The sequence below is a fragment of the Mesoplodon densirostris genome, chromosome 15 (assembly GCF_025265405.1).
Source record: "Mesoplodon densirostris isolate mMesDen1 chromosome 15, mMesDen1 primary haplotype, whole genome shotgun sequence".
Classification (NCBI taxonomy): domain Eukaryota; kingdom Metazoa; phylum Chordata; class Mammalia; order Artiodactyla; family Ziphiidae; genus Mesoplodon; species Mesoplodon densirostris.
This window is the reverse complement of record NC_082675.1, coordinates 623,491-650,511: the sequence shown is the minus strand read 5'-3', so window position 1 is coordinate 650,511 and position 27,021 is coordinate 623,491. Positions and strand designations below refer to the sequence as shown.

Below are 27,021 nucleotides of genomic sequence, written 5' to 3'. Positions count from 1 at the left end.
GACCCCCTGATCCACTGAGGCCTGGATATTCTGACTTTACCAGCAAGGGGCCTGACGGAGCTGGCCCACCTGAGAGAAGGAGGGGTCTTTGCACAGGTCCAGGTCCCGGCAGAAGTTACAGCTGCGGCAGATGACCTCAGGGAGCACGTAGGAGCGGCAGGGGTCTCGGAACTGGGCCTCCTCTGAGAACTCGCCGACATCTACCAGGCGAAGCAGGTCTCGGTTTAGCTTGTTCACCTGGTTTGTGATGTTCGTGTCCAGAGACAGGACCTTCAGAGAACAGAGCCCGCATCAGGGACAGCTCCCGGGGCCTCCCTGCTGCTGTCTGGACCAGAAAACCCCACAGCCAACTCTCTAAGCTACTGTTTCTCAGCATCATCTCAACTCTTCCTGCCTTCTGTACATCAGTGATTCCCTGACTCGGGGCCATAAGAGTGGAGTGGAGGCCCTGCCCCCAGGCCTTGTGGTCTCTGCCAGCTCCGGGGAACTCTGGGACACACCCAAGTGTGCTCTATGTGTTCACCTTACTGGCTCCTTCTTCCTCAATGACAGGCAGTCCTAAGTCTACCAGAGCTCTACAGTCTCACTGCAAAGGGGCTGACTTCAACCCTCCACGGTGGAGGGGTTCTCAGGCCAGCTGAGAAGCGCCTGTGCAGCACACGGGTGTGTCAGTGGCCATGGTGCTGGCACTGGAAGTCACTCCTGCAGAGCCACAGGAGACTCGTTAAGCCCCCCATCTGTAAACAAGAGGAGACATGTTTCACTGGCCTCTCCCAGCCCTACAACTCCTGTCCTAGCACAATGCCAAGAGCACAGAACCAAACACCACTTAGAAGACTTCTCTGGGAGGAGCGTTTATGGTCGATCTGAAACAAAGTGGGTGGATTTGCAAGCACATTTATAATGAAGATCGACAGCCTACTGGGCAGTATTGTTTAAAATATATACACTATAGGGCCTCCCTGGTGGCGCAAGTGGTTGAGAGTCCGCCTGCCGATGCAGGGGATACGGGTTCGTGCCCCGGTCTGGGAGGATCCCATATGCCGCGGAGCGGCTGGGCCCGTGAGCCATGGCCGCTGAGCCTGCGCGTCCGGAGCCTGCGCGTCCGGAGCCTGTGCTCCGCAACGGGGGAGGCCACAGCAGTGAGAGGCCCACATACCGCAAAAAAAAAAAAAAATAAAATAAAATAAAATAAAATATATACACTATACACATCTTTTACATAGGGAGAACACTGGATGTAATTAAGAGACAGAAAAAAATGAAAGTGAATTTACCAAAACATTAAGGAAGAAGTAATGCTGATTCTACACAGTATCTTGCAGAAAACACAAGAGGGAGAACACTCCTAACTCATCTTGTGAGGCCAGTATCACTCTGATACCAACACCAGACAAAGACAGTACAAGACAACTACAGTAAAAAACTGTCACACACACAGACTCAAATATCCTCAACAAAATACTGGCAAATTGAACCCACTGGTATCACGACCAAGTGGGATTTACCCCAGGAATGCAAGGCTGGATCAACATTTGAAAATCAGTGTAATTCACCGTATCGAGACTAATGAATAAAAACCAATACGATCATCTCAACTGACACAGAAAAAGCCCTTAACAAAATTCAGTATCCATTCATGATTAAAACTCTCACGCTGGGACTTCCCTGGTGGTGCAGTGGTTAAGACTCCATATGCCTCTGATGCAGGGGGCACAGGTTCGATCCCTGGTCAGGGAACTAGATCCCACATGCTGCAACTAAAGATCCCACACGCAGCAATGAAGATCTGGCGTGCTGCAACTAAGACTCGGCGCAGCCAAATTAAAAAAAAGAAAAAAAAAATCAGTGCCATTACAATAGCACCCAAACCATAAAAATCTGAGGTGCAAATATGTGCACTATTTTTATGCTGAAAGCTCCAAAAACACTGATGAAAGAAGTCAAAGACAACTTAAATAAATGGAAAGATATAGTAGTTCATGGATTGGAAGCCTCAACATTAAGATATCAATTCTCCCTAAATTAATCCAGAGACTCCAAACAACTCCAATCAACAATCCAAGAGGATTTTTTTTTTTTGGTAGAAATTGATATGCTGATTTGAAATTTATAAGGAAATGCAAAGGAACTAAAATAGTCAAAATAATTTTGAATAAAGTTAAAGCCTTCACACTACCTGGTTTCAAGACTTATTGATAAAGTTACAGAAATTTAGACAGTGTGGTATTGGAGAACAGATAGATATTAAGATTGATGGAGACCCAGAAACAGACCCACACACATATATATGGCCAGTTAAGTTTTGAAAAAAAGCACAAACATATTTAAATGGAGAAAGGCTAATTTTTTCAACAAATAATGCTGGAATAACTGGATATGTTTATGCAGAATATGAACCTCAATTTATAACATGCACATTGCACAAAAATTAACTCAAAATGAATCACAGACTAAATATAAAACCTAAAACTATAAAACTTCTGGAAGAAAACATAAGAGAAAAACTTTGTGACCTTGGTTAAAGCAAAGATTTCTCAGATATGACACCAAAAGCTCAACCCTTAAAAAGTGACAAATTAGATAAAAGTTAAGATCCTCTGCTCACTGAAAAATGGAATTTTGAAAAGGCAAGCCAAATTCTGGGAGGAAATATTTGGAAATCACAGATCTGATAAAGGACTTATATACGGAATATATGAAGAACTTTCAAAACTTAACAATAAGAAAAACAACCCTGATTCACTTTGCTGTACACCTGAAACTAACAGTATTGTAAATCAACTATACTCCAATAAAAATTATTTTAAAAAGAAACAATTTTTAATAATGGGCAAAAGATCTGGACATTTCACCAAAAACACATGGAGAGCAAACAAGCACATGAATAAAATCTCCACATCTTTAGCATTAGGGAAATGCAAGTTAAAACCATAATGATATACCACTACACACCTATCTGGACAGATAAAATCTTGAAAATCAACACCACCAAGTTCTAGCGGGTTGTGGAGCAGCTGGACTGTAGCTATACACCGCTGATGAGGATGCAAAACGGGGCCACTTTAGAAACAAGCACGACATGACCCAGCCAGTCCCCTACTAGGTTTCTACCAAGAGAAATGAAACTTATGTTCACCCAAAACCTTCTCTATGAGAATGTTTACAGCAGCTTTACTAACAGTCACCAAAAACGTGAAAACAACCTGAATGTCCTTCAACCGGGGAACTGCGGTTCTCCCACACAACAAGGGAGCAAGACTCAGCAATGGAAAGGAACGAAGCACTGAGACAAGCAATGACATGGAGGAGCCCCAGGTGCATTTTGCTGACTGAAGGAAGTCAGACCTAAAAGGCTACATAACCAACCATTCCACTCGTGTGACATTCTGGAAGAGGTCACAACGCAGGGACAGAAGACAGATTGGCGGTTCCAGGGTTGCAGGCGAGAGGAGTTGAGCCCAAGGGGAAGCACGGGGGAGCTCTCTGGGGTGGTGACCGTTTTGTACCTGGCTGCTTGCTGATGGCCAGCCCTATCCATCTGTGAAAACTCGAACGACTGCACTGCACGGAGAGTGACTTTTACTGCATGCAACTTTCAAAAAGTAAATAAACATAGGGACAGACAGATCAGAGCGTGCCAGGGGTGGGGGACTCTGGTTCTGTATCCTGAAGGCATGATTGGGTACCTCACGGAATGCACACTAAAATGGTGAATTTTCCTGTATGTAAATTATACTCGTTCTTTTAACTGTGTATTTATTTCTTTACTTGGCCGCGCCAGGTCTTAGTTGCAGCACGTGGGATCATCGTTGCTGCATATGGGATCTTCAGTTGTGGCACGTGGGATCTAGTTCCCTGACCAGGTACTGAATCCGGGCCCCATGCACTGGGAGGGCAGAGTCTTAGCCACTGGACCCCAGGGAACTCCCTGTAAATTATACTTTAATAAAAATAAAACTTAAAAATTCTGAAGTCTACCAAGGAATTAAAATGGTACACGAAACCATTTCTTCACCACGATCAGAAGTCATTTGATCACTGTGAAACTCTGATTTGCTGGGAGGTAACTTAACGGACAGTAAAATGCTCCATAAGGGATGACACCGGCTGGGTCCTCATCTGGTAATATCATGCCATCGTTTGATGCAGCCTGCCTTTCCCAGAAAGGCACTTAGCATCCGAGCAAGCTCTCCTCTTAGGTTCCACAGCAGCCCAGACGTTTTGGGAGCCCTGTCCAGTTCCCAGTCTGGCCCACCAGCCCCACGTGATCCATGAGCACCTGCCGTTCCACTACTCACCTTTCACCAGCACCGCCAGGTCGTCCCTCCCCAGGGTCTCTGCATCCCCTCTGCCCCTGGCCAGACCCTCTTAGCCCCAGGGGTCTCATTCTCAGCCCCAGGCCCCATCAGAGGGCCTTCCTCACCTGCCCCGCCCCTGAGCCCACCTCTCAGCACCTGTGCTCTGAGCTCACCTGTCCCTCACTGACTTATGCCCCCTCAGCGGAGTGAGGACAGAGGTCTTTCCCACAGCGGCTGCATGGAGTGGGTGCAGTGGGTGTTTCTGGAAGAAAGGAGTGACCTGCACACACGTCAGTGGGAGTGTCCTCACCTTGCACACATATTTGATGAACTCCAGAGCGGGGTTATTGAGCAGCAGGTGAGAACCGGGGAGGACAGGAAACATTTCTGAGAGCTCAGTCGAGTTCCGAGAGCCTGTGACTTTCTTCTGGATCTTCTGTGTGATGGTAAAGAAGTTCTGAGTGAGTTCGTTCGCCACGTAATCTTGTGAGAAGGTGATCATTCCTGGGAAGAGAAGCGACACGATGCCTGCTCCCTATTTTGCACGGCGATAGGACAGCAAGGGAAGGAGCCCTGAGGAGCACACAGCGGTGGCCCCCCGTGGCAAGGGCGCTCACCGGGAAGGGCTCCGGCCTCGCCCTGGGCCTCCTGGGAGAGCTGGCTGGCCCCCCTCCTCCTCACTGGGGTGCTGCCCGGGGCGCTGCGCCTCAGGTCCTCCTTCATGCTGTGGTACACGGCCACGATGTACGCTGCAGAGAGAGGGCGGGCTCAGGCACGGGCCCCGGGAGGCGGCATTGCCACCAACACCCCGGAATCCGGGGGCGCCCTGCGGCTCGTCACGCTGCCAGCCACACTGGCTGAAATGTCATTAGTAACGATGATTCTATCTGCTGCACTAAGACGAGCCCAAGTCAATCAGAGAAATGGGGACAAGCAGGGCACCCGCTGATGCCCAAGCTCAGGCAACACGCGCCAACCGTCACACTGGACGGCGAGACAGAGGGCTCGCCTCGACCCCCAGGCACAGCACACTTCTCTCCAAAGGCTCCACCAGGCCCACACATTCCAGAAGAGAACTGAAGAAAGCAAAGGGCTCAAAGACAAGTCAACAAAATATAAATATAAAATATAAAATAACCACAACAGAACTACCTCTGTCACTATGTACGCGGGTGCAGCTATATCTACGTCTATGCGTCTGCTGACGATTTAATTTATGATGCTCTTCATCAACTGTTCTAATGATTACCTCTGAATTATAACGGGTGTTTAATCTACACACTTCATTTACATATCAAGCTAAATAACTTGATTTGTAACACTAAACCTTTTTTTTCTTTTTAAAAAATTTTTGGTGGAGTATAGTTAATTTAAAATGTTGTGTTACTAACACTAAACCTTTAGATCCAGATGAAATATAGGACTTTCTCACACCATAAGTTGAGTCTCAAGGACCAGCCAGTGGGGCAGTCGATTCAGGAAGTGTCTAAACTTTTCTACTTGGAGTTTACCTTGATCACTACATGTGCACGCGCACAAACCTCGGGGGCAGGGCCACGAAGCCTTCGTGACGCCCCGGGGAGGACAGCCTTCCTCACGGTGAGGTTCTGCTTGGGGTCGAGGGTCTCCTCTCCGCCTCTCACAGTGCTGTGCAGCCAGGGCACCCCTCAGGGCCCCCGACTCTGGATGTGCTCCCACCAGGGCCACGTTATTCCCACTGCGTGGCTCAGACGCTATGGCGAGTGTGGACGACTCACCTGAAACGATCATGAGGAAGTAGCTCTGGCAGGAGGCTGCCTGCGGCAGGAACTGCAGGATGTTCCAGTTGTTTTCCAGCAGGTCCTCGACATCCAGCTCCTGTGCACCTCCCTCCTCCTCTCCCTCCTCAGGTTCCTCCTCAGTCTCCTCCCCCTCTGCTCTGCCCTCTTCGAGGGAGTCTTGCTGGGACACAGAGACAACCCCAGTCACATCTGCGCACAGCAGCACCGCCCAGCGGGTGCCGTGTTCGCCCCCTGAGCCCAGGTGAGATTCCTGCAGGACGGCTTTAAGAATAAGGTCATTTATGGAACGTGCCTGGTGCACAGAAGCACTCAGTACTGCTACTCTCGTTTGCTCTTTCAGAGGATTCACTTTAAACTTATTCAACTCCCACCTCCCAGGAAGGGAAGAATGTTCAACAGCTGAACTCTGACGGCCGCCCTCCTTCAGAGCAGCAGCCACCACTGCCTTCCCTTGATTCGTCTACATGGCCTGCGCCTCCTTCTCTCCCATCGTGGTCTCAGTGGCCCTCCCAACCCCAGCACCAAGTGCGCCCTCTGTTTCCTATCTGCTCTCAGCAGCACAGCTCCTTCCTTCTGGGGCTTCTCTCCCTTTGATGCCTAAGGCCCCATCCCCCAGTTTCCCTACCCACTGGCAGCTTCCTCCATGGGGACCTGCCCTGGGGGGACTCAGGCCTCTCAACCCACGCTCACCCCCAGGTGTTCTCACCAGCCCCAGCTGCCAGGCTCAGCAGCTGGGATGACCCCAAATCCCCACCCCCAGCCCCTCCCCAGACGCCCCTGCCACCACCTGACCTCTGCATCTCCACCTTGTGCACGTCAAGCAAACATCAGGCTCGGCCAACACCACACGCCGCAGCCAAGCACAGCTCCCCTCTCCCCACACTCACTCTCCTGCCCCATCCATCGGGGTTCACACACCCAAGCACAGGCCCACCCACAACCTACTCGCCCAGACATCGCCCCTGTGCCCCCGGGCGTCACCCCACTTTCATTCCGCTGGCCCGTCCACTCCACCTGCAATGCCCAGCGGAGTCCTTCTCCCTGACTCCACCCTGCCCCGCATCCTCCCCTGGGCCAACACTAACCAGGCTCCACTCAGACCTTGACCTCCTGCGGTGCTGTCCACTCAGGATCCAAGTGGAAGTCAGGCCCTGACACTCCCCCACTCAGAATCTCCCCATCACTAAAAGCCAAGTGTCCATCACAGCCCTCGGGCCCAAGTGGCCTGGCCCCGGCCAGCTCTCTGCCCACCCCTGTGACCACTGTCTCTGTCTGTCCCGTAACTCACGGCAGCCTCACGCTGCAGGTCCGTCACCCCCTCAGAGGACTCCTCGACCTCCCCATCCAAATCGGCCCCTCCCCTGTGGCTCACTCTCTATTGCTACCCTGCTTTTTGTTTACTCCGAGCCCTCACCATTGCTGACACTGGCGTCTACATCTACTTGTTTGCTTGTTCGTGATCTTTGCCCTCACACTCTCTGTGACAGCAAGGACTACATGACCGGGGCCTAGAACCGTGTGCCTGGCACTCGGCCTGTGACCCCCAAGTGTGCACTGAAGGGACCAACGTGGACCCTAAAGCTGCTTCAGATTCCAACCTCTGCTCTCTAAGACTGGGTACCTCTTACCTGTCCACAGTGAATACTAGATGGAACACTTCCTTTGATTCCACCATAGTTAGAGGGATCCATCCAGAGAAGAAATTCCCAGCATCGAGAGAAAGAAATTGTCAAAGAATGGAAGATCTCTTTAGAATGGATGCTAAAAAAAGCAAAACAGAAATTGCTTAAATGAAATCAATAGTTTTCCCCCTTTCCCCCACTTTCCTTCTTTTATTATCTGTTTAACCCTCTACTTATTTAAAAATGGATATAAAGTAGATTCACATTTTATCATCCCTCAAGGTTTCCAGGGAGAATGATAAACATAATACTAAGGAGACGTCTGCATCCAGCCCGGAGGGGCGACAGGGACCAGTGCTGAGGGCACGAGAGGCGAGAGCGGCACAGAGGGAACCCCGCATTCAGCAGAGCATGGATCACGCGCAAGTGTGAGAAAACCACACCAGGCCTGGGGTGCTTGCTTCCTGCCGCTGTCAGGACCTCGTAACTCAGAGGCATGCGCAGCTGTGCTCACAAAGTCTTGCTTCAACAGTGGGAATCATGAGCCCTAGACTAAACACTGCTCTGGCTCTGACTATACATCTCAAAAAATGCCCCAAAGGATCAAACTGTTTCCAAGTAACATAACATAAAGCTCAAGAATATTTACAGGAATGCAAAAGTACCCAACGGACAAGCCAAGATTCTTAATGTCTGGCATCCCATCCTATATCACCAGGTGTGCAAAGAAGCAGAGAAACACAACACATAATAAGGAGAAGAATCTATCAACTGAAGACAAATCAGAGCTGACAGAGATGTAATAACGAGCAGAACAGAAATTAAAACTGTTATTAGGGGGCTTCCCTGGTGGCACAGTGGTTGAGAGTCTGACTGCCGATGCAGCGGACACGGGTTCATGCTCCGGTCCGGGAAGATCCCACATGCCGTGGAGTGGCTGGGCCCGTGAGCCATGGCCGCTGAGCCTGCGCGTCCAGAGCCTGTGCTCCGCGACGGGAGAGGCCACAACAGTGAGAGGCCCGCGTACCGCAAAAAAAAAAAACAACAAACAACAAAAAAAACTGTTATTAGGGGCTTCCCTGGTGGTGCAGTGGGTAAGAATCCACCTGCCAATTTAGGGGACAAGGGTTCAAGCCCTGGTCCGGGAAGTTCCCACATGCCATGGAGCAACGAAGCCCGTGCACCACAACTACTAAGCCTGCGCTCTAGAACCCGCAAGCCACAACTACGGAAGCCCATGTGCCTAGAGCCCATGCTCCACAACAAGAAAAGCCAACGCAATGAGAAGCCCACGCACCGCAACGAGTAGCCCCCGCTCGCCGCAACTAGAGAAAGCACGCATGCGGCAAGGAAGACCCAACGCAGCCAAAAAAAATAATAATTAATTAATTAAAACAAAAACAAAACAAAAAAACCTGTTATTAGAACAGTATTGCATGTGTTAAAATAAACCAGAGAGAAGACTGAACATGTTAATTAGACTCTAGAGATGTATAAGACCCAAACCAAGCTTCTAGAGATGAAAACTGTCAGTGTGAAATGAAAAATATACTAGATGGGATTAATGGCAGATTAAACACTGCAGAAGATCAGCAAATTTAAAGACATAACAACAGAAATTATCCAAAAAGAAACAGAGGAAAAAAAGACTTTCAAAAAAGATCCATCTAATTCTATGCTCAGCAAAAATATCCTTCAAAAAGGAAGGTGAAATAAAGGCTTTTCAGACAGCCTAAGGCAGAAAGCATTCGTTACCAACAGAGCCATGCTACGAGACATGTTGAGGCTGTCACAGCAGGTGAATGGATCAGATAAGACACAGATGAACGAAGGGTACAGGAATGCTGACACCTGTTGGTGATGTACTCCACGTAGGCAAGGGCGTCCTCCACCCGCCGCTTCTTGGTGCACAGGATGATGCGGTTGAAGTTGGCATAGACGACTGATGACCCCAGGCGCTTGAACTCAGCAATGAGCCTGCAGACCAAGTTCAGAATCAACGGTCAAGACACCAGAGAAGACCAGAAGACACTGTGAGAAAAAAGCTGATCGTCCTGAAGCAGAAAACATACTTAGAACCCAGAAGCAACAAAAAACAAGAGGTCTGCATCACAAAACCCTGCCGTAAACAAAACCAAAAACAAAGACTGAGGAAAAAGTGTGCAACTCACATCACAGAAAAATGGCTAATTTTTATCTAGAAAGAACTCATACAAATTAATGAGGGGAAAAAAACCCCCAAATCTACAGAAAAATGGGCAAAGCATATGAAAACGAAGTCCAATTTCATTCATAATAAGGACTGCATATTAAGGGTATACCAAGAGAGCATTTCATCCCATCTGGTTGGCAATAATCCCCCCCATGGCGGCGTGGCTCGGAGCGGGACATACACTCCCAATCACGGCTAACAGCGCAACCAACTGTACGATCTTCACAGGGAGCTCTCTGACAATACTGATCAAGTTGGTGTTCACCCATCTAGATTTATCTGATAATATCAAGCAGACCTGCAACAGCGTTACTTCCTGGAGACTATTCTACAGACATGTTTGCGTGACCTCATCTGTACAAGGCCACTCCATGGTTGGTCACTGTGGCAGGTGGGAGCAACTAAATGTCCACTAGCGTGGCACATCCACACACAGCTCTCTCAGATCCACTGTTAACGAAGGCAAGCGAGGGGCAGAACCACGAGCACAGTGTACAATGACTCATGAAAAAGCAGCAAAGACTATGCATCGCACAGCGTGTCTCTGGAAGCTGCGATGGAGCTAAGCTCTTCCTGGGACCCATCTGATCGCTATGGTTCAAGTGGGCTCTTGGTCCCAGAGGTGCTGACTGCCGTCTTTCTGGTTTGGGGACTGAGGGATCAGCAGAGCCCGGAGAAGGCCACGGGCGGCACTCACTGCAGGAAGAGCTTCCTCATCATGCTGTGCAGCGTGCGGTGCAGGGCGGGGTCGTGAAGCAGCGAGGACGGGGACCGGAGCCAGCGGTAGAAGTGCACCACCTGGTTGTCAGCGTAGACGTTGCGGTACTGCGTGATCTCCTTCACCCAGCCCAGCACCATGCTCTTCAGGATCCTGCAGGAGGGGTTCAGGGGCGCCCCGCTCTGTCCTGGCACCAGCTCTTCCCTGTTTTGCTGTCACCTTTGTCCCCCCCTTCTCGCTGTTCAGATCCATCCCTCGGCCCTCCGTGACTCATCTGCACCCGTCAACACCACCAAGCTCAACACAACCTTCCAAGTTTTCCCTATGGCTGGTGCCAGGACAGAGCTGAGAAGACAGGGGTGCCCTTCAAGAAGGCACCTCACCTGCTGGGAGAACCAGGAGCAGACTCACCACAGACACCTACAGGGCCCTCCTCCCTTGGGCCAGTCACGGGCCTAACGATCGGCTTCGCCATGACTGCCCTGGTTGCGTCGCCCCAGGTGGCTCGAAGCCATCCCCTCGCCACGGCAGCTCTGCTGCCACCACCTCTCGGGCACAGCGGGCCGCTTCTCTGCCCAGCAGCCCTTGGCCCTGACCACACCCGTGCCTTCTGGCCCCTGAGCCTCTTTTCCACCAGCCCCCTGGCCTGCAGCCCGCTCCCTCCAGCTCTGCCCGCCTTCTGTGAGAAGGTAACAGGAGTGGCGGTTGGAGAAAACCATTCTTGAATCCCAAGACTTGCTCCTGAGCACCAACCCTTCCCCTCAACTGCAGCACGACCGCAAGCACGGGGCCTCGGTTTCCTCATCTCTACAACGGGCCACAGTCATATCACCTGGTGGGCTGTGGAGAGCACACGTGCTCCCTGCCCGTGTCACCGCTGCAATTCGCACCCCCTTCTGTGTGGCTTAACCCACTGTGCAGCAGATACTCGACACAGACCCGCACCCCAAGGAAACTGGCGATTTCCTGCAGGCACGCCTCTGGCCACAGGAAGGGGGCCAGAACGCAGCACCCGGAACTGTCAACCATACCTGGAGGGCAGCAAAAGACCCATGAGCAGAGGAAGGGGCCTGGCCCTATGCTGGTTTCTGGCAAGGCGGAGGGAAGCCCCAGTGACACTGTCTTAGCTCTTAGTTTCCGAAACAAAGACAGAAGATAAAAGGATTTCTACTGCTCCTTCTAGAACCCAAACTGTTGTCCGGCCTTTGGAGAGGAGAGGGCACAAGAAGAACAAAAGGTCAGGCGATGTTCTCAGGGTCGCAAGCGCCTGCATACCTGAAGGTGCTGGAGCAGAGGGCTGTCTCGTCGTAGCTGGCGGGAGCGCTGGCAGCCTGATGGCCCGTGATCATGTCCTCCAGGGAGGCCTGCTGGATCACGTCGAAGCTGACGCCCAAGCTGTGGGCCCCCTCCATGTCATTGACGTGGTGAGACTGCAGGATGGTGTTGACAGCCAGGTTCTGAATGTCCAGCTCCACGCACACTGCGCACAGACGACACCGCTTGTGCACTGACCCCTCCTGGGTGCGGAGCCCGACCCCAGCAAGCACTGTCTCAGAAAAATCCCTGCTGCTGCTGTTGGGGGCGGCCAACTGCAGAGCACACACCCGCAGAGCCCTGCAGGCTCGGCTCCCAAGCTCCCGGCCCAACAGGCCTGAGCGTTCCCACCAGCACAGACAGCAACAAGCGTCAGGGACAGCAGCCCAGGCCCCCGAGTGCCTCACCCAACCCACCTGTGGAGTAACAGCCTGAACTGTTGATCTCCACAGGGGCTTGGTCATCGAACTCCATGACGAGGCGGTTGTCGTCAGCCTCCTTCCCGCCCAGGTCAGGGCGTGATGTGGAAGACAGCCAGAGCAGGTGGTTGTGGCGCTGGAGATGGCGGGCAAAGAAGAGGTCGGAGCCAAAGGTAGAGATGTCCTCTGGCAGATTCCCAACGGGGACGTGGAAGTACCTGCAGGGGCATGGGGTCAGCCAGCGCCAGGAGGGGACAACAACCGGGGAAGCGGGGAAGGCCGACTTGCCACCAGAGACCCGTGAGGCCAGCGACAACCAAGATGGCCAGAGACACCCCTGCACTTGGCTCACCTGCTCATCTCGAAGGCCTGTGACAGGCAAGTGTCCAGGTTGAGGTAGTGCCGGATCATGCGCCGGGCTCCATGGCGCTGCCAGTCCAGGACCCCATAGCTAACCTTATCAGCCACACGGACAGGCACTAGCGGGAACTCCTCCAAGACAGGCACTTCACCAGCCAGCCTCTTCAGCTCCCAGTTGGACTGGACAGCGACGAGTGTGGGCCCACGGCGCTCCTCCTGGGCGCAGGGAAGGAAACTAGGTGGACCCGGCCCGGGGGAGGGAAGGAGGGAGGGAGGGAGGAGGGAGGGGGCTCCCACGCCGTGGGACCCCGATGGCACGCACTTTGTAGGCCAACAGGAAGCGCTGGATGGCTCTGCAGATGATCTTCAAGTCTGTTTCAGCCCGAACTTCAAAAGTGTGTTTGCTAGGGGGCAGAAGCTCAGGGCCCACTTTCTCCAGCAGGAGGCTGTGCTCGGCTGAGTACAGGGCACTGAGGCTGGGCATCTGGTTGCTTCGCACCTAGACAAACAAGGGCCGGGTCGGCGCCTCTCCCCACAGGGAAGGAAGTGGGCAGCCCTGAGTGGACATGGGTGGCCAGGCTACCTCTGCGGATCCACTTCTAATCCCTGAGCAAAGGCTTTTGGAAACAAGGCAGCAGTGGGGTCAGGGGTGCAAGAGTTTCGTGCCCAGGGATATGCTCCTCCCCCAGCGAGGCTCGCCCACGGCCTGGCCCGGAACTCACGGTATCCAACACAAACACAGACGCCTTGCGCTGTGCGGGCACGAAGATGCCGAAGAGAGCCCTGTGGCCCTGCGCGTGGTGATACAGGTAGATGTGGCGGATGCTCCCTGCAGGAGGACATGGCCTGTCACCCTGAGATGAGCGGGAGGCGGGCCAAGCAAGGGCGGCTGGCACATGCCATACCTGGTTCCAGGTAGCTGAACTGGGCCAGAGAGCGCATCTCCAGGTGCTCAAGAGCGAAGGTTTCTGCTTCCCAGCCTGAGTAATGCCTCACCAACTGTTTATTGACCACACACACACAGCCCAGCTGCACCAGGGCCCGAAACAGTAACGGAACCTGGAAGGGGGGCAGACAGGGTGGTGTGACGGCTGACGGGGGAGGGCACAGGCCCCTGGCCATCTTCGGCAGACATGCTGCTGAAATTCACTGTGTCCGTGGAGTCCACAGCCGATGCTGCTAGCCTGTCCGTGCCTCTATGGGGTTTGTTTCCCCCTATTCCATCCGGAAAGATCCTTGCACAGTTCAGCTGGGAAAACAGTTACCTGAGTCTCGTACACGCCCTCGATGTCCGGCGCCGCCAGCTCAGTGTTGATCTCGTTGATGTGCTCTTGGTACATGTCCTCTGGCACCGAGTACTCATAGAGATTGTAGACCACGTTGGAGCGAGGAAGGACCCGATTCACCTGGTGACACAATATGGCGATGACCTCACCCCACAACTGAGCTAGGTGGTAATGTGTGCTACAATGCACAGGCAAACACATGTGCGCACACTCTTACAGACATGCGTCGTTTAAACAGGCCTAGAACCTCTGGTGCCCACAACCATGGAGTAAACCCCTACAGCCCATCTCTCCCAATGAGTAAAATGAAAAGGTCTGGGCATAACTTCAAGAAGCTGCCTGAGGCTTCTAAAAAGCAGACAAGCTCCCAGACTGTGAGGGGCAAGTGTCCCCGCTTTATATTCCTCTTTTCTCTCCTGGGTTTAACCTTAAGGGTGCAGGAAGCAAAAACCGCAAGAGAAGCCATGTTTTCCTGGACAGAAGACTAGGAAAGGAGCCGCAGCCAGAGAGTGTGGGAATCCTGGCGAGGAGGGAGCAGGAGAGGGGTGCCCAAAGGGAAAAATACCCTACAAGGAAGGATGTCCTCCTACAAACTTACATCACATCACACCCAAGAAAGCTACAGAATGCCAGATCATCTGTCCTCTGCTGCCCAACACCGCCCCCGTCCTCTCTCTAGATCCATATTCTGCTGAATCTTCTGGTCGGAATCGAGTTTCACCTTCTCCAGAAGCCTCCTCTGTCTAGTTGCCAGTTACCAATAATCGAATCTCATCTCCTCAACTAGACATCAACCTGTTAATCGGTTCCTAGCACCCAACCAAGAAACGTGCTCATTTGCTCAGTGAATGAGCTCTGGGTGGAGCTAACTGGGAGACCGGCCTCTGAAGACACCACGGCTGAGAGGAGGACCACCTGCTGTAGGATTCCACGTATGTGAAATGTCCACAAGAAGCTACTCTAGAGGTAGAATGTGGACCAGTGCTTACTGAGGGCTGGGAGAGGGGAGAGACTGCTAAGGGGCCCGGGGTTTCTTTGCGGGTGATGCAAACGTTCTAAGATTGACAGTGGAGACAGCTGCACAACCCTGTGAATACACTAAAAGCCAATGAACCGTACACTTTAGATGAGTGAACTGTATGGCATATGAATTAGACCCCAATAAAGCTGTTAACATCAGAAGAGCCTATGGAGACAGAGTCTGCAGCCTCTGACTAATGTCCACCCAGTCCTTTCCCTGCTACATGGGTGTCAGATGCAAGAGGACGGCGCAGCAAGGACAATGACACCCACAGCTTCCGCCACTGAGCATTCACTTGGCGCTTCACGCATCATTTCAATTAATTTTTACAGCATCCCAAGAAGGTTCTCAGGAGATGGAGGCTCCAGAACACCTCGCTCAAGGTCACAAAGTTCACCAGGTCTTTCCGTGGCCTCCTCCATAGTGGAGACCACCTCAGAGGCTGAGCAGACAGCTGACCTCAGTGATCAGCAACACCAGCTGCCCCCCGTACCTTCCGATAGGAAGGGCCCTCCTCCGCTTTGGCCACCCGCTGGTTCACGTAGAATACCCGGGGAATGTTCAGCTTGATGCAATACAGGTCACTGCTGATGACAGCCCACAGCCTGAACAAGCCAGCCTGGCCGGTCTCGCTGATCTGAAAGGAAACACAGGTCGCACAACAGTGCGTGTCTCACCGTGTCACAGAAGGCACTCAATACCTGTGGACAGGCCATCTCCCAGGTGGCCTCCAGCACCAGGCCCTGTCACAGAGGCACAAAGGTAAAGCCCTGCCCTTCCTGCTCCATTCCAGACCAGGTCCCCAGGATCGTGAGCCACCCAGATATGCTTTCCTTCCCAGAAGCCACGCTCCTGCCCTCAGGGGTGTCCCGCCCTCCCACCGATAGCTGTCCGCACTTGCACAATCTGCCACGGAAGGTCCAGAATGCTGCGAGCAGTTCTTCGAAAGAAGCCCCCCAGCCCTGTGGAGGGCCCCTCTCGGATGGTCCCAGGCCTCGGTGCACCTTCTGGCCCCTCCAGACGCTGCCTCTTCTTGTGAGCAAGGCGCCGTCGAGCTTGTAGCTGCCACTTCTTCTTGTGGAACTGGAGCCAGACCAGCCACTCTTCCTGGGATAGGTCAAGAGGAGGAGACAGGAAATACAGCTGAGCACGAGTGAAACAGAAACACCCTTCCACAGCAACTAACCCTCGCAGCCCCCAAGCGCTCTGTAAAAACTGGGTACATCTCTCCAATCTGCTCAGGGGTCAAGCCCGAGTTCAGGGTCCAGACCCTGCAGGGAGACAGCTCGTCACAGGTCAGGCCTGACCAGCGTCCCTGCTTCCTCCCCCTGAGGATTCTTGCCTGGGTGGTTCCAAGCCCCGGAGGCTGCCCCAAGATCTCCTGCCAGGGCACAGTCAGCTCCAGGTCCTGCGACTCCTCCTGGCTCTCCCAGCGGCTACGCCTCCTCTTGGTAGCAACGGGCACTGCCGAGTGCAGCGGCTTCACAAGGCCGAAGTCCTCCATGTCGGGGGCGCCAAGGCTCTGGGAACCTTCTGAAGCTTGTGCCACGCCCACCTGCAAAGATCCAAAGGAGCCTTAGAACAGCTCTCTCTAGAAATCCACCATAAGTGCACCTCTGAATAAGGTAAAATACTTGTATGCAAACATATTCATTTACAGGCTAATCTATTTTTAAACTTTTAAGAGTGAAAAGGTCAGACAGAAAATGTCACTCAGGCACCACCATTATGAAGTGAATGTTTACATTTTTCTGTGCTTGCTCCAGAACTCTCTCCTCTTCATGAGAAATAAAATCCTGCAAAAAGTAGGTAAAGGCCCCTGTTTCTCCCTCCCAGCCCCCAAGCAAAGTGCCTACCACTCCCCACACATTTTGAACTTTTACTCCATCCCTATAAACCCATATACCGTTACTTTAAGCTGCAGTTTTACACGAACAGAGACTCATGGTACACATCCTACTGCAACTTGTTTTACTCAATAACGTATTTTTGAAATTGATCCCTATTGATGCATGGGGACATTGTCCATTCATTCTAACTGTAGGATATTCCATTATGCAAATAAATCAGCTTACCTATCCACGACATTCTAAAACGAAGAATGGTTAATTTCTACTCTTTCAGAACTAGAAGCTGGGTTCATCAACAACCATCCTTCCACATGCTGCCTGAAGACCTTGTGTTCACACTCCCACCAGAGATACAGATAAGCTCCTATCTCCCCACGTGTGCTAATAGTTGGTGTCACCATACTCATTTTTTGGTGTGACGTGGTATCTAAATATTTCATTTTTCATTTACCTGATAGTGGGGTTGACCCTGGGGCAGTCAGTCTTCTAAAATAGCCCTGATGACCCCACCTCCAGCTGTTCATGCCCCTGTATGACTCCCTCCTGAGTGTGGGCTGGACCCAGTGACCTGCCTCGAATCAACAGATTACAACGAAAGTGACAGGATGTCATTCTGAGATTAGATTATAAAATGCAGTGACCTCTGAACTGCTGGCACTCTCTCTGGCTCTTAGCCAGTGCTTGCTCTGAAGTCAGCTGCCAGGCTGTGAGCTGCCCTCTGGAGAGGTCCATGGAGCAATGAAATGAGGACGGCTCCACTAGTGAATCCTGCCACCAGCTACCAGAGTGAAGCACCTCCTTCCCCAGTTGCTGGGGAAGCCTTCAGATGAGACCACAGTCCCGATGACATGTGACTGTAGTCTGTGGGAGGCCCTGAGCCAGGGGACCTTGATAAGCTGTCCCCAGATTCCAGAACCACAGGCCACAGAAAGTGCAAGATAATAACACACCTGTGGGACTTGCCTGGTGGTGCAGTGGTTAAGAATCCACCTGCCAATGCAGAGGACAAGGGTTCGATTCCTGGTCCAGGAAGATCACACATGCTGCAGGGCAGCTAAGCCCGTGCGCCACGACTACTGAGCCTGAGCTCTAAAGGCCGCGAGCCGCAACTACTGAGCCCACGCGCTGCAACCACTACTAAAACCCACGCATTCTGGGGCCTGCATGCCGCAACAAGAGAAGCCACCGCAATGAGAAGCCTGCACACTGCAACGAAGAGTAGCCCTTGCTCGACACAACTAGAAAAAGCTCGTACGCAGCAACGAAGACCCGGCGCAGCCAAACAAAACCCAGAAAACAAAACCACCTGTGTTACCTAAGCTGCGAGGTTCTCGGATTACTTGCTACAGAAGCAACAGAAAAATATACACATGCTTATGGACCATTCCTAACTTTCGTACATTCTGAATATCTTCTTCGAATTATGACTTGTCTCTTTATGGTGACTTCTGTGCTATAAAAAGTGTGTGTGTTTTTTACTTCTTATTATAAAAATTACAAAAGTAATGAATACCCATGCTCTTATAACTCAGATTCAATAAATACCAACGTTCTGCCATTCTTGTTTCAGACTACAGAAAATTTACATTTTAATTAATTGAATTTATCTGTCTTTCCCTTTGTGATCGTTTTTTATGCATGCCTTAAGAAGCTCTTTCTACCTCAGCATCATAAAGATAGCCTCCTGTGTTTTTTTCTAAACAGTTGTTTTCTTTTTCAATTTAGATCTGTATTTGGAATTTGTTTTCATACTCAGTGTGAGATAGCTACTTACTTCTTGAAATATGAAAAAACATTTCCCCCAGTATCATTTATTGAATAAGCACTCCATTCTCCTTAATAATGTATAACACTACCTCTGTGATAGACCAAGCTCCCATACTTATTTGGATCTGTTTCTAGGGTACCTATTAGTGCTACTGCTGTATGGTCTTGCCTTAATAAGACTTTCTTGTGTGTCTTGTTACATACTAAGACAAGCTTCCTCTTGTTAATCTTCAAAATTGTTTTTGTTTTTCTTATACTTGTTCTTCATATGAATTTTAGGATTAGACTTTCAAGTTACATCAAAAAATTTTTTGCAGGACTTCCCTGGTGGTCCAGTGGTTAAGAATCCACCTTCCACTGCAGGGGGCGCAGGTTCAATACCTGGTTGGGGAATTAAGATCCTGCATGCCGGCCTTCCCTGGTGGCGCAGTGGTTAAGGATCCGCCTGCCAATGCAGGGGACACGGGTTTGAGCCCTGGTGTGGGAAGATTCCACATGCCATGGAGCAACTAAGCCCATGTGCCACAACTACTGAGCCTGCGCTCTAGAGTCCGAGAGCCACAACTACTGAGCGCACACGCCACAACTACTGGAGACCGCAGGCCTAGAGCCCATGTTCTGCAACAAGAAAAGCCACTGCAATGAGAAGCCCACACACCGCAATGAAGAGTAGCCCCTGCTCACTGCAACTAAAGAAAGTCTGCACACAGCAACAAAGACCCAACGCAGCCAAAAATAAACAACAAAAAAAATCCTAATTGTTTCTAGTATAAGACAAAGCTACAGATTTTTATATATCAGCTTTGTATCTAATGATCTTGCTGAAATGTCTTATTAAAACAATTCCTGGGTTTCCTTACATTTTCTGTGTTAACAATTATATCACCTGCAAATGATGAGTTTTATGCTTTTCTATCCTTAAAATTTAACTTCTTTTCCTTGTTGAATTATGCTGGCCAGGACTTCCAAACAATTTTGAACAGAAGTGATGGTAATAGGCATCCATTTCCTGTTCCTCAACTTTAATGATTCTAAAGTGCCATTAAATATGATGTGTGCTATTGAGTTTCGACAGAGACTTTATCAGAGAAACATCTCATCTTTTATGATTTTGCCTGCTCAAAGTTTTATCACGAACAGACACTAAAGTTTATCAAATGCTCTTTCTTGCCTCTATTGGAGATGATCCCATAAGTCTTCTCTTTTGATGATGATGATGAACAGATTTTTCCTAAAATTAACTGAATTAGCAGATTTCTAAAGTTAACACCTGCCATTCCTTGCATAAGTCCTACTTGTACACAATGTTACTGTTTTTATACAGAGCAAAATCTAGTTTGTTACTATTTTTGTACCTGTTGTTTGTAACTGCCAATGGCCTATAACACTCCTTCCTTTTCCTGGCCAGTCAGTTTGTTACCAAGGTAACAAGTGTTAGCAAGATTACCAAATGAGCTAAGGAGCCTCTTTTTTTATTCTCTGGAATAATTTGTTTAAAAAGTTCGGTAAAATCCCTCTGAGAAACCATCTGGGTCCAGTGTTTGTTTCTTTCTAATTATGATTCTTTTTTTTTTTTTTTTTTTTTTGCGGTACACGGGCCTCTCACTGTTGTGGCCTCTCCCGTTGTGGAGCACAGGCTCCGGACGCGCAGGTCAGCGGCCATGGCTCACGGGCCCAGCCGCTCCGCGGCATGTGGGATCTTCCCAGACCAGGGCATGAACCCGTGTCCCCTGCATCGGCAGGCAGACTCTCAGCCACTACGCCACCAGGGAAGCCCTATGATTCATTTTTTAATGGTTAAAGTTCTATTCAGTTTTTCTATTTTTTTCTTAGGTTAATTTGAATAATTCTTCTAGGATACTATCCATTCCATCTAAGTTTTCCAATTGTTTAGGAAAGGTAAATACTTATTTATTTATTTTCAGGCTTTATTATATGTGCAATGATAATCTGTTTTCATTAAAACAAAACCTGAAATACCCATCTTGACAAAGATTTGTCTATTTCATAAGTCTTTTCAAAGATCATGGTTTTGGTTTTACTGTTTGTTCATTCATTGCTTCTCTTGCCTTTATAACTTCTTTCTTTCTACTTTCTTGGTTTACTCTACTGTTTTCGAATTTTTCAGCTACAAGCTTACTTAATTTTCTACTGGTTTTTCTTTTCTGTTATATGCATTTAAATAGATTATGTGTTATTTGTAGTCCTCTTTAGCTGCATACTACAAATTTTGATGGTATTTCCAATCAGTAAGTATTTCTAATTTCCATGGTGACTTCTTTGATCCATGAGTTACTTATGATAAATGTATTTCTTTTTAGTTTCCAAACAATATGGTCTGTATATAAATTATTTGGAATCTGTTGCAATGCATTTTGCAGCATACAGTCTTATTTTAGGTGTTCTTCAAAAGAATGTGTATTCTTTAATTACTGGGTGCGAGGTTCTATTTGTTAACTAAATCTAGTTAGCTATTAAATCTAGTTAGCAATTGTGTCATTCCAACTGTACACATTTTTACTAGTTTTTGGTCTGCTAGATCTATCAATTGAGAGAGATGTGTCAAAATCTCAAACTGATTAGATGTCAATTTCTTCTACTTAGGTAATTTTTACATTATTTAATTTGAAACTAAACTATTAGAATTGTTACATATTTCTAGTGAACTGTGACTTTCAGTATTAACCATCCTTATCCCTACTAATACTTTTTGGCGTAAATATTTTTTTTGTCTGGCATTAATATAGCTACATCAGCTTTGTTTTGGTTAATATTTACCTGATATGTGTTTTTTCACCCTTTTAATCATTTTGAGCCCTTTTAAGTATAGCTCTTATAAATAAGATAAAGTTAGACTGTAAAAATTCAATCTGAGAATCTGCTTTTTAGCAGGTGAGTTTGTATACCGCTCTGGTTTAAAGCTCACTTTTCATTTTCAGCACCTCAGAATTTTCTTCTTGCTCTTCTCATTTTAGCTATGCTTTTCAGTACACTGTCTTCAGTATTTTTTGGAGTTTCTAACAGATTTTTTTTTTTACAGTTTAGACAACTGAAGTCTCAAGGTATAGTGATGCATTCCAAGTCACTGAGTCTAATTAGTACACCCTCCATTTACACATAGTTCTTCACCCTAAACTGATGATTCACAACGTTTCTTATCGCAAAAGAAGAACATTGGGAGGAATTAAAGGATAAAGTATCAATGTGTACATTTTCAGAAAGAAAAAGAACATTGTAAATGCTTGAATGGAAGGAAGCATCCAAAATTATGGACAGCAGTGTGGAGACTTTGGTGCCCTGTGTGTCCATGGGACACTGCCCAGCACCAACTGTCACAGCCTCTGTTGCCCTGGGCCAGGCCCCATTACCTGTCTCCTGCCCTCAAGGACGAAGAGCTCACTGATCTTCTTCTGCTTGTAGACATCATTCTTCTCCAGCAGTTTTTTGTGCAGCCAGTCAGGGTGCTTGACACGTGGTACTGGGTTCTTCACCTACATAAAGGTGATATCGATCATTTGTCTGATGCTGTTAGTCTGGGCCAGGCCCAGGTTTCTGTAGCTTTTAGGTCACACTGTGCCCTGTTTCCACCAGTTCTCAACCTCACCTGCTGCAGAGCCGCAGGGATTGTGATGATCTTCTGTATGGCACTTCCCAGTCGCTCGATGTAGTAGTCCCAGTCCAGAATCTGAGCATGCAGGAAGCCAGCAACAACCGGGGTGTATGAGAGAAAAGCAGCAGCAGCAGCATGCTTCGCATGTCTTACTTAACTCTCTTAGAAATTCTAAGATAAAAGGTCCCATTTCGCAGAGCAGGAAACTGAAGTGGAGAGTGTAAATGACTCTCCCAGGATCAGAGCTAGTAGGGGGCCAAGCCAGCACTAGAACCCTGTGCCAGACACCAAGCCTTAGTCCATCCAAGAAGAGAACAGTTAAAAGGGCCTCCCCAACATTTAGCTTCTCCAGTTTTGCCCTAAAATGTAACTATTTCCTCATTCATTACATAACAGAAAGGAGGAAATCAAGAGTGAAGTCTCCAAACAAAAAGGAGACCTGAGTCAGGGATACTCTGCCCTGTCTAGTTTTCCTCCTAAACTTCTGAGAGTAGGAAAAAACCAGCACTCACTGTCCGAATATCAAAGTCTTGAAGGGAAGAACTCTTAAGCCATTTCCGGAGAAAGTGCTTCCTCACCGTGGGTTCTGCCTGGAAAATGGCGAGTGGAATGGCCCTGGGCAAGAAGAGACACAAAACTCACCAATGTGAAAATCTCCCTAAACCCGGTCTAGCACTTATCAAGTACACACATATTCTACGTGGAAATAAGTTATTGTGACCTACTTTGTAACCTGTGTTCTTATTTATTGTAGTTATTTGTATAAACTATACCTATATCTGATGTTTACCATACTTAATAACTAAACAATACTTCATCATATTAAAATACCACGGTTTAATGTACAATCCCCTACCATTGGCCATCTGGTCTGTGTCTGGCCACTGTTAACAGAGCTATTATACAAGTGTCCTTACATAAATTATACATTCATGTGCATATGTGTAATTAAACACTTAAAAAATTATTATTCATTGGGTAAAATATTAGAGAGCCCACCTGCTCACCTGAAAATGAAGCCAGTTTTCACATGATTAGCAAAGCAATAGGGCAACTGTCACTACCCCTCTTTCTTTCATTGGAGGAAGTATTTGTTATTGTGAAATATCATGAAGAAACTTAGAAAGAACACAACAGACACCTGTGCACCCACCACCTAGTCCTATCAAACTGGCCCTGCCATTTTTATTTCATGGATGAAAAAATAAAGATGACGATGAAGTCCCCAGTGTAGCTCTCCTGACCCTCCTCATACAGAAGTAAACACAGTATTTTTCTTGGTGTTTATCAATCCCATGCCTGCTTTATAGAACTGTTTTGTGTACCCATAAAAAAAAGAAGAGTACTTTCTATGTGTGTAAACTTAAACAGGTGGAAGTACACTGTATGTGTCACCCTGCAGTCTGCTTTTCTTGCTCTATCAGTGATGTAACACGTAGCTGTGATTCAATCATCCCAACTCAAAAAGTGCAGCGTCAGTCTCCTCGGGGGTGTGAGTGATCTGGAGTCCTGTCCTAAACCTGAAATGGACCTTGTGATGGGGCCCATCGTAGCAGACCCTCCAAGACATCCCCACTCCCCTATACCTGACTGAGAGGGTGCTCTCAGTCTGGTCTCCCAAGAACCCAGATTCTCCGGGCTCCAGGTGGACGGGCTCACCACGCCCTCTCAGGGGTCCCACCAGGGCCCCAGAAAGCCTTCCTGTCATCTGATCTGCAGGGGGTCCGAGGCCCAGTTCCTCCCTCTTCTAAATCCTGACTATCCCTGAGCTGTTTTTTAAAAATATTTATTTATTTTTGGCTGCATCAGGTCTTAGTTGCGGCACAGGGGATCTTTTCTTGCGGCACACAGGCTCTATAGCGCATGGGCTCAGTAGCTGCAGCATGCGGGCTTAGTTGCCCCACGGCATGTGGGACCTTGGTTCCTCGACCGGGGATTGAACCCGCGTCCCCTGCACTGGAAGGCAGATTCTTAACCACTGCACCACCAGGGAAATCTCTCCCTGTACTGTTTAAGGAAGCTCATCTCTCTATGGAAGGACAGAGGTTCCACAACAGATACGGGTTTTCAATGTGAGCATACGAGACCCTTAAGGAATTCCTTCCTTAATACTGGAAACCCTTACCTCTCTGTGACTGGAGACCCCTCAGGCTTCCGGGAGATGATGTAGCGGCAGCTCAGCCCTGCATCCTTCACCATCTGATCTCCCAGGAACTCAGCCAGGCGCCTGGCCGTGCTGATGGATGTAGACTTCTGCTCCCCATAATCTTCCAGCTTCCGAGACATGGAACGGTTCTCAGAGATCAGCTCGAACAGCTCAGAATCAGGCATGTTAGCTGCCTGGAGAAAGAGGCAATGGGCAAAATGTCACACAGAAAGAAGGGAGCACCACCGTAAGGCTAGCCGAGACTTTCCTCCAGGTGAAAGTCTGCGTTTCTCTAGCCTGATGAGCTGAAGGCAGCAGCGTAATAGGGCTGTGTCACACCAGCAAACAGCAACACTTACACCACGCACAAAACCGTACCTTTGGTTTTATGAAACTGTGCAGAAAAATATCAAGAAAGGTTTATTGAGCTACCAGCACGAAGACTGCAGAAAAAGAGAAAAGACAGAGAATTGATTTTTCTCCTAAAAGGAAAAGCAAGATGGGGAAAGGAGGAACCAGGAGGGAGAAGAGGCACGGGCCAGCTGGACAGCAGCTGCACCAACTGAGGAGCCAGCAGCTTTCTTCAGTGATGAGGAGTCCAGGGGGCCTATCTGAGGACAAACAGCTTACAATTCGTTCATTATCATGCTATTTGTTTCCTTCACTGGATATAGAAGTTAAGGGGGGATTCTGAGAGGCCCTGGAACTAAGGAAGTCGTGGGATCCCATCAGAATTATTAGCCTTGAGTTCACCTGTCACCTTGCTCACCAGGACCCTCTCTGACTGCAGGACCCTCAGAGCCAGGTGAGGAGGGTGGCCTTACCTTGCTGTACAGCACGTCCAGCCAGTAATCAGCCACCTTGGCAACAGAGCCATACACCTCCTCTAGGGTGCTGCCCTTAAGGAAGGCCTCGAACACTGAGGACTGGAAGATCTTGATCAGCTGCAGCTCCCCACGGCGTTTGACCTCGAAGCCTTTGAGCTCCGCCAGGGAACCATCCTCGTTGAACACGGCGTACCTAGAAACACGGGCAAGCACAGCAGAGAAGGAGCGCCGGGAGGCTGGCTGCTGCTTCCCCTCGCCCTCGGCCTTCCTCCTTCTCTTTCTTACCCTCCCCTCTAGCATCCATCAAGCAGCAAACATCTCTCCATCCTGAGGTTAGCTTCTCCAAACTAAAAATGCCTCAAGGGCCTGCCATCTGCAGAACCAGGATATAACAGGTGGAGAACAGAGCTGGTAGCATGAGTGTCGAGAACAGCTTTCCAAATTGAATCAAAAAGGCCAAAAAACCAGAGCTGAGGTCTGTTCCCATCCTGGCTCCTGGTCAATTTCCTAGAGGAGTTGTTAAACCTAATCTATCCATTTCCCTTCCTAAGCATAAAGTCTGTGGAATTCCTACCTCTTCTTCAGTTTCTTGCCTTCTTCCTTGGAGGCTGGAAGGATCATGGCAAGGTAGGGTCCGTCAACCTCAAAAAAGATGCTGTTCTCTGAGCGGGTGACATAGGTGAGGGAGGAAGGCTCAGCCAGCTCCTGGTACTGCTCATTGGTGAAGCCTTCCTGCACAGCAAGAGTGAAGAGAGGCTCAGCCTCACATGTAATCGTCCAAACCTGGAAACCACCAGCTGCCCTCCAAGGGGTGGACGGACCAGCCAAGCTGGGGCTCTTCCATACAACAGACGCCACTTGGCAAGAGAAAGGGATCAAGTTCTGACACATGTCCAATGTGGATAAAATGAAGTGCATCCTGCTTGGTCCAGAAAGTTACACGCATGTTTCCCTTCATAGGACACGCTGGAAAAGGCAAAACTATCACACAAAGGACATGCTGGGGAGCCAGGTTTGGGTGTAAGGAGAAGGGCTGACACAGGGGCAGCACCCAGGAACCTCTGGGGTAGTGGGCTATTCTGTGTTGCTCTGTGGTGGGGGACACACACCTCTATGTGTGAATCAAAACCCACAGAACCGCACCCTGTAAAAAGTGAATTTTACTGTAAGCAAATTAAAAAGCATTTAACCAGGATCTAGGGTGACCCCAAGAGAGCCTGCAGGCTGGGACAAACGAGCTTAACTCCATTATCGCTGCATGACAGAACCCTGCCAGAGGGCTGGCTTAAGAAACTTTGGCAAACCTTGTGTTGCCTGGGTGGTGTAAGACTAAAGACAAAACACTGGACTGCAGCTGGTGAGCTTCTGCTCACAGACACATGGCTCTGAACCTACTTGACACAAATACTAGGGTTGAACAAATAAATAAATACATTAGGAAAACTAGAAACAGGAGACAGAAGTTACTAATAAGGAAAAGAGAATAGACTGGAGCAGGATATATCAATAGACTCATGTTATATATTTTTAAATACATATGCAGATAAAGAGAGAAATAAACATACATTCATGTGTGCAGGGTTATTATACACACACACATTTCGTAGCCAATCTGCTGTGAGCAGCAGTGACACCCCAGCACCCCGTCTCGGTTTCCAACACCACTCTCCAATAAAAGGAAGCCAGGCTCCTTGGGGAAATGGCTGATTCCAGGGTGGGACAGGAGAAATACAAGATGAGGCTGGAGTGTCTTGTAGTCCCAGGAAGTAAGAAAGTACTCCAAAAAA

General features: G+C 49.1%; 1 protein-coding gene across 1 annotated transcript in view; it reads right to left on the bottom strand.

Moving 5' to 3' along the window:
* Positions 1 to 27,021, bottom strand: part of POLE (DNA polymerase epsilon, catalytic subunit) — a 54,643-nt gene that overhangs the window by 3,037 nt on the left and 24,585 nt on the right. Inside the window, exons 24-46 of the mRNA XM_060119705.1 lie at positions 25,809 to 25,966; positions 25,232 to 25,427; positions 24,387 to 24,601; positions 22,774 to 22,876; positions 22,256 to 22,336; positions 22,020 to 22,142; positions 16,377 to 16,589; positions 15,932 to 16,141; positions 15,528 to 15,671; positions 13,993 to 14,133; positions 13,633 to 13,786; positions 13,450 to 13,556; positions 13,050 to 13,226; positions 12,720 to 12,943; positions 12,365 to 12,585; positions 11,910 to 12,114; positions 10,614 to 10,787; positions 9,556 to 9,681; positions 7,711 to 7,843; positions 6,059 to 6,242; positions 4,919 to 5,050; positions 4,612 to 4,805; positions 70 to 270 (exon numbers count right to left, since the gene is read on the bottom strand). Coding sequence (XP_059975688.1) covers positions 70 to 270; positions 4,612 to 4,805; positions 4,919 to 5,050; positions 6,059 to 6,242; positions 7,711 to 7,843; positions 9,556 to 9,681; positions 10,614 to 10,787; positions 11,910 to 12,114; positions 12,365 to 12,585; positions 12,720 to 12,943; positions 13,050 to 13,226; positions 13,450 to 13,556; positions 13,633 to 13,786; positions 13,993 to 14,133; positions 15,528 to 15,671; positions 15,932 to 16,141; positions 16,377 to 16,589; positions 22,020 to 22,142; positions 22,256 to 22,336; positions 22,774 to 22,876; positions 24,387 to 24,601; positions 25,232 to 25,427; positions 25,809 to 25,966 — 3,816 coding nt within the window. The remainder of the gene's footprint in view (positions 1 to 69; positions 271 to 4,611; positions 4,806 to 4,918; positions 5,051 to 6,058; positions 6,243 to 7,710; positions 7,844 to 9,555; positions 9,682 to 10,613; positions 10,788 to 11,909; positions 12,115 to 12,364; positions 12,586 to 12,719; positions 12,944 to 13,049; positions 13,227 to 13,449; positions 13,557 to 13,632; positions 13,787 to 13,992; positions 14,134 to 15,527; positions 15,672 to 15,931; positions 16,142 to 16,376; positions 16,590 to 22,019; positions 22,143 to 22,255; positions 22,337 to 22,773; positions 22,877 to 24,386; positions 24,602 to 25,231; positions 25,428 to 25,808; positions 25,967 to 27,021) is intronic.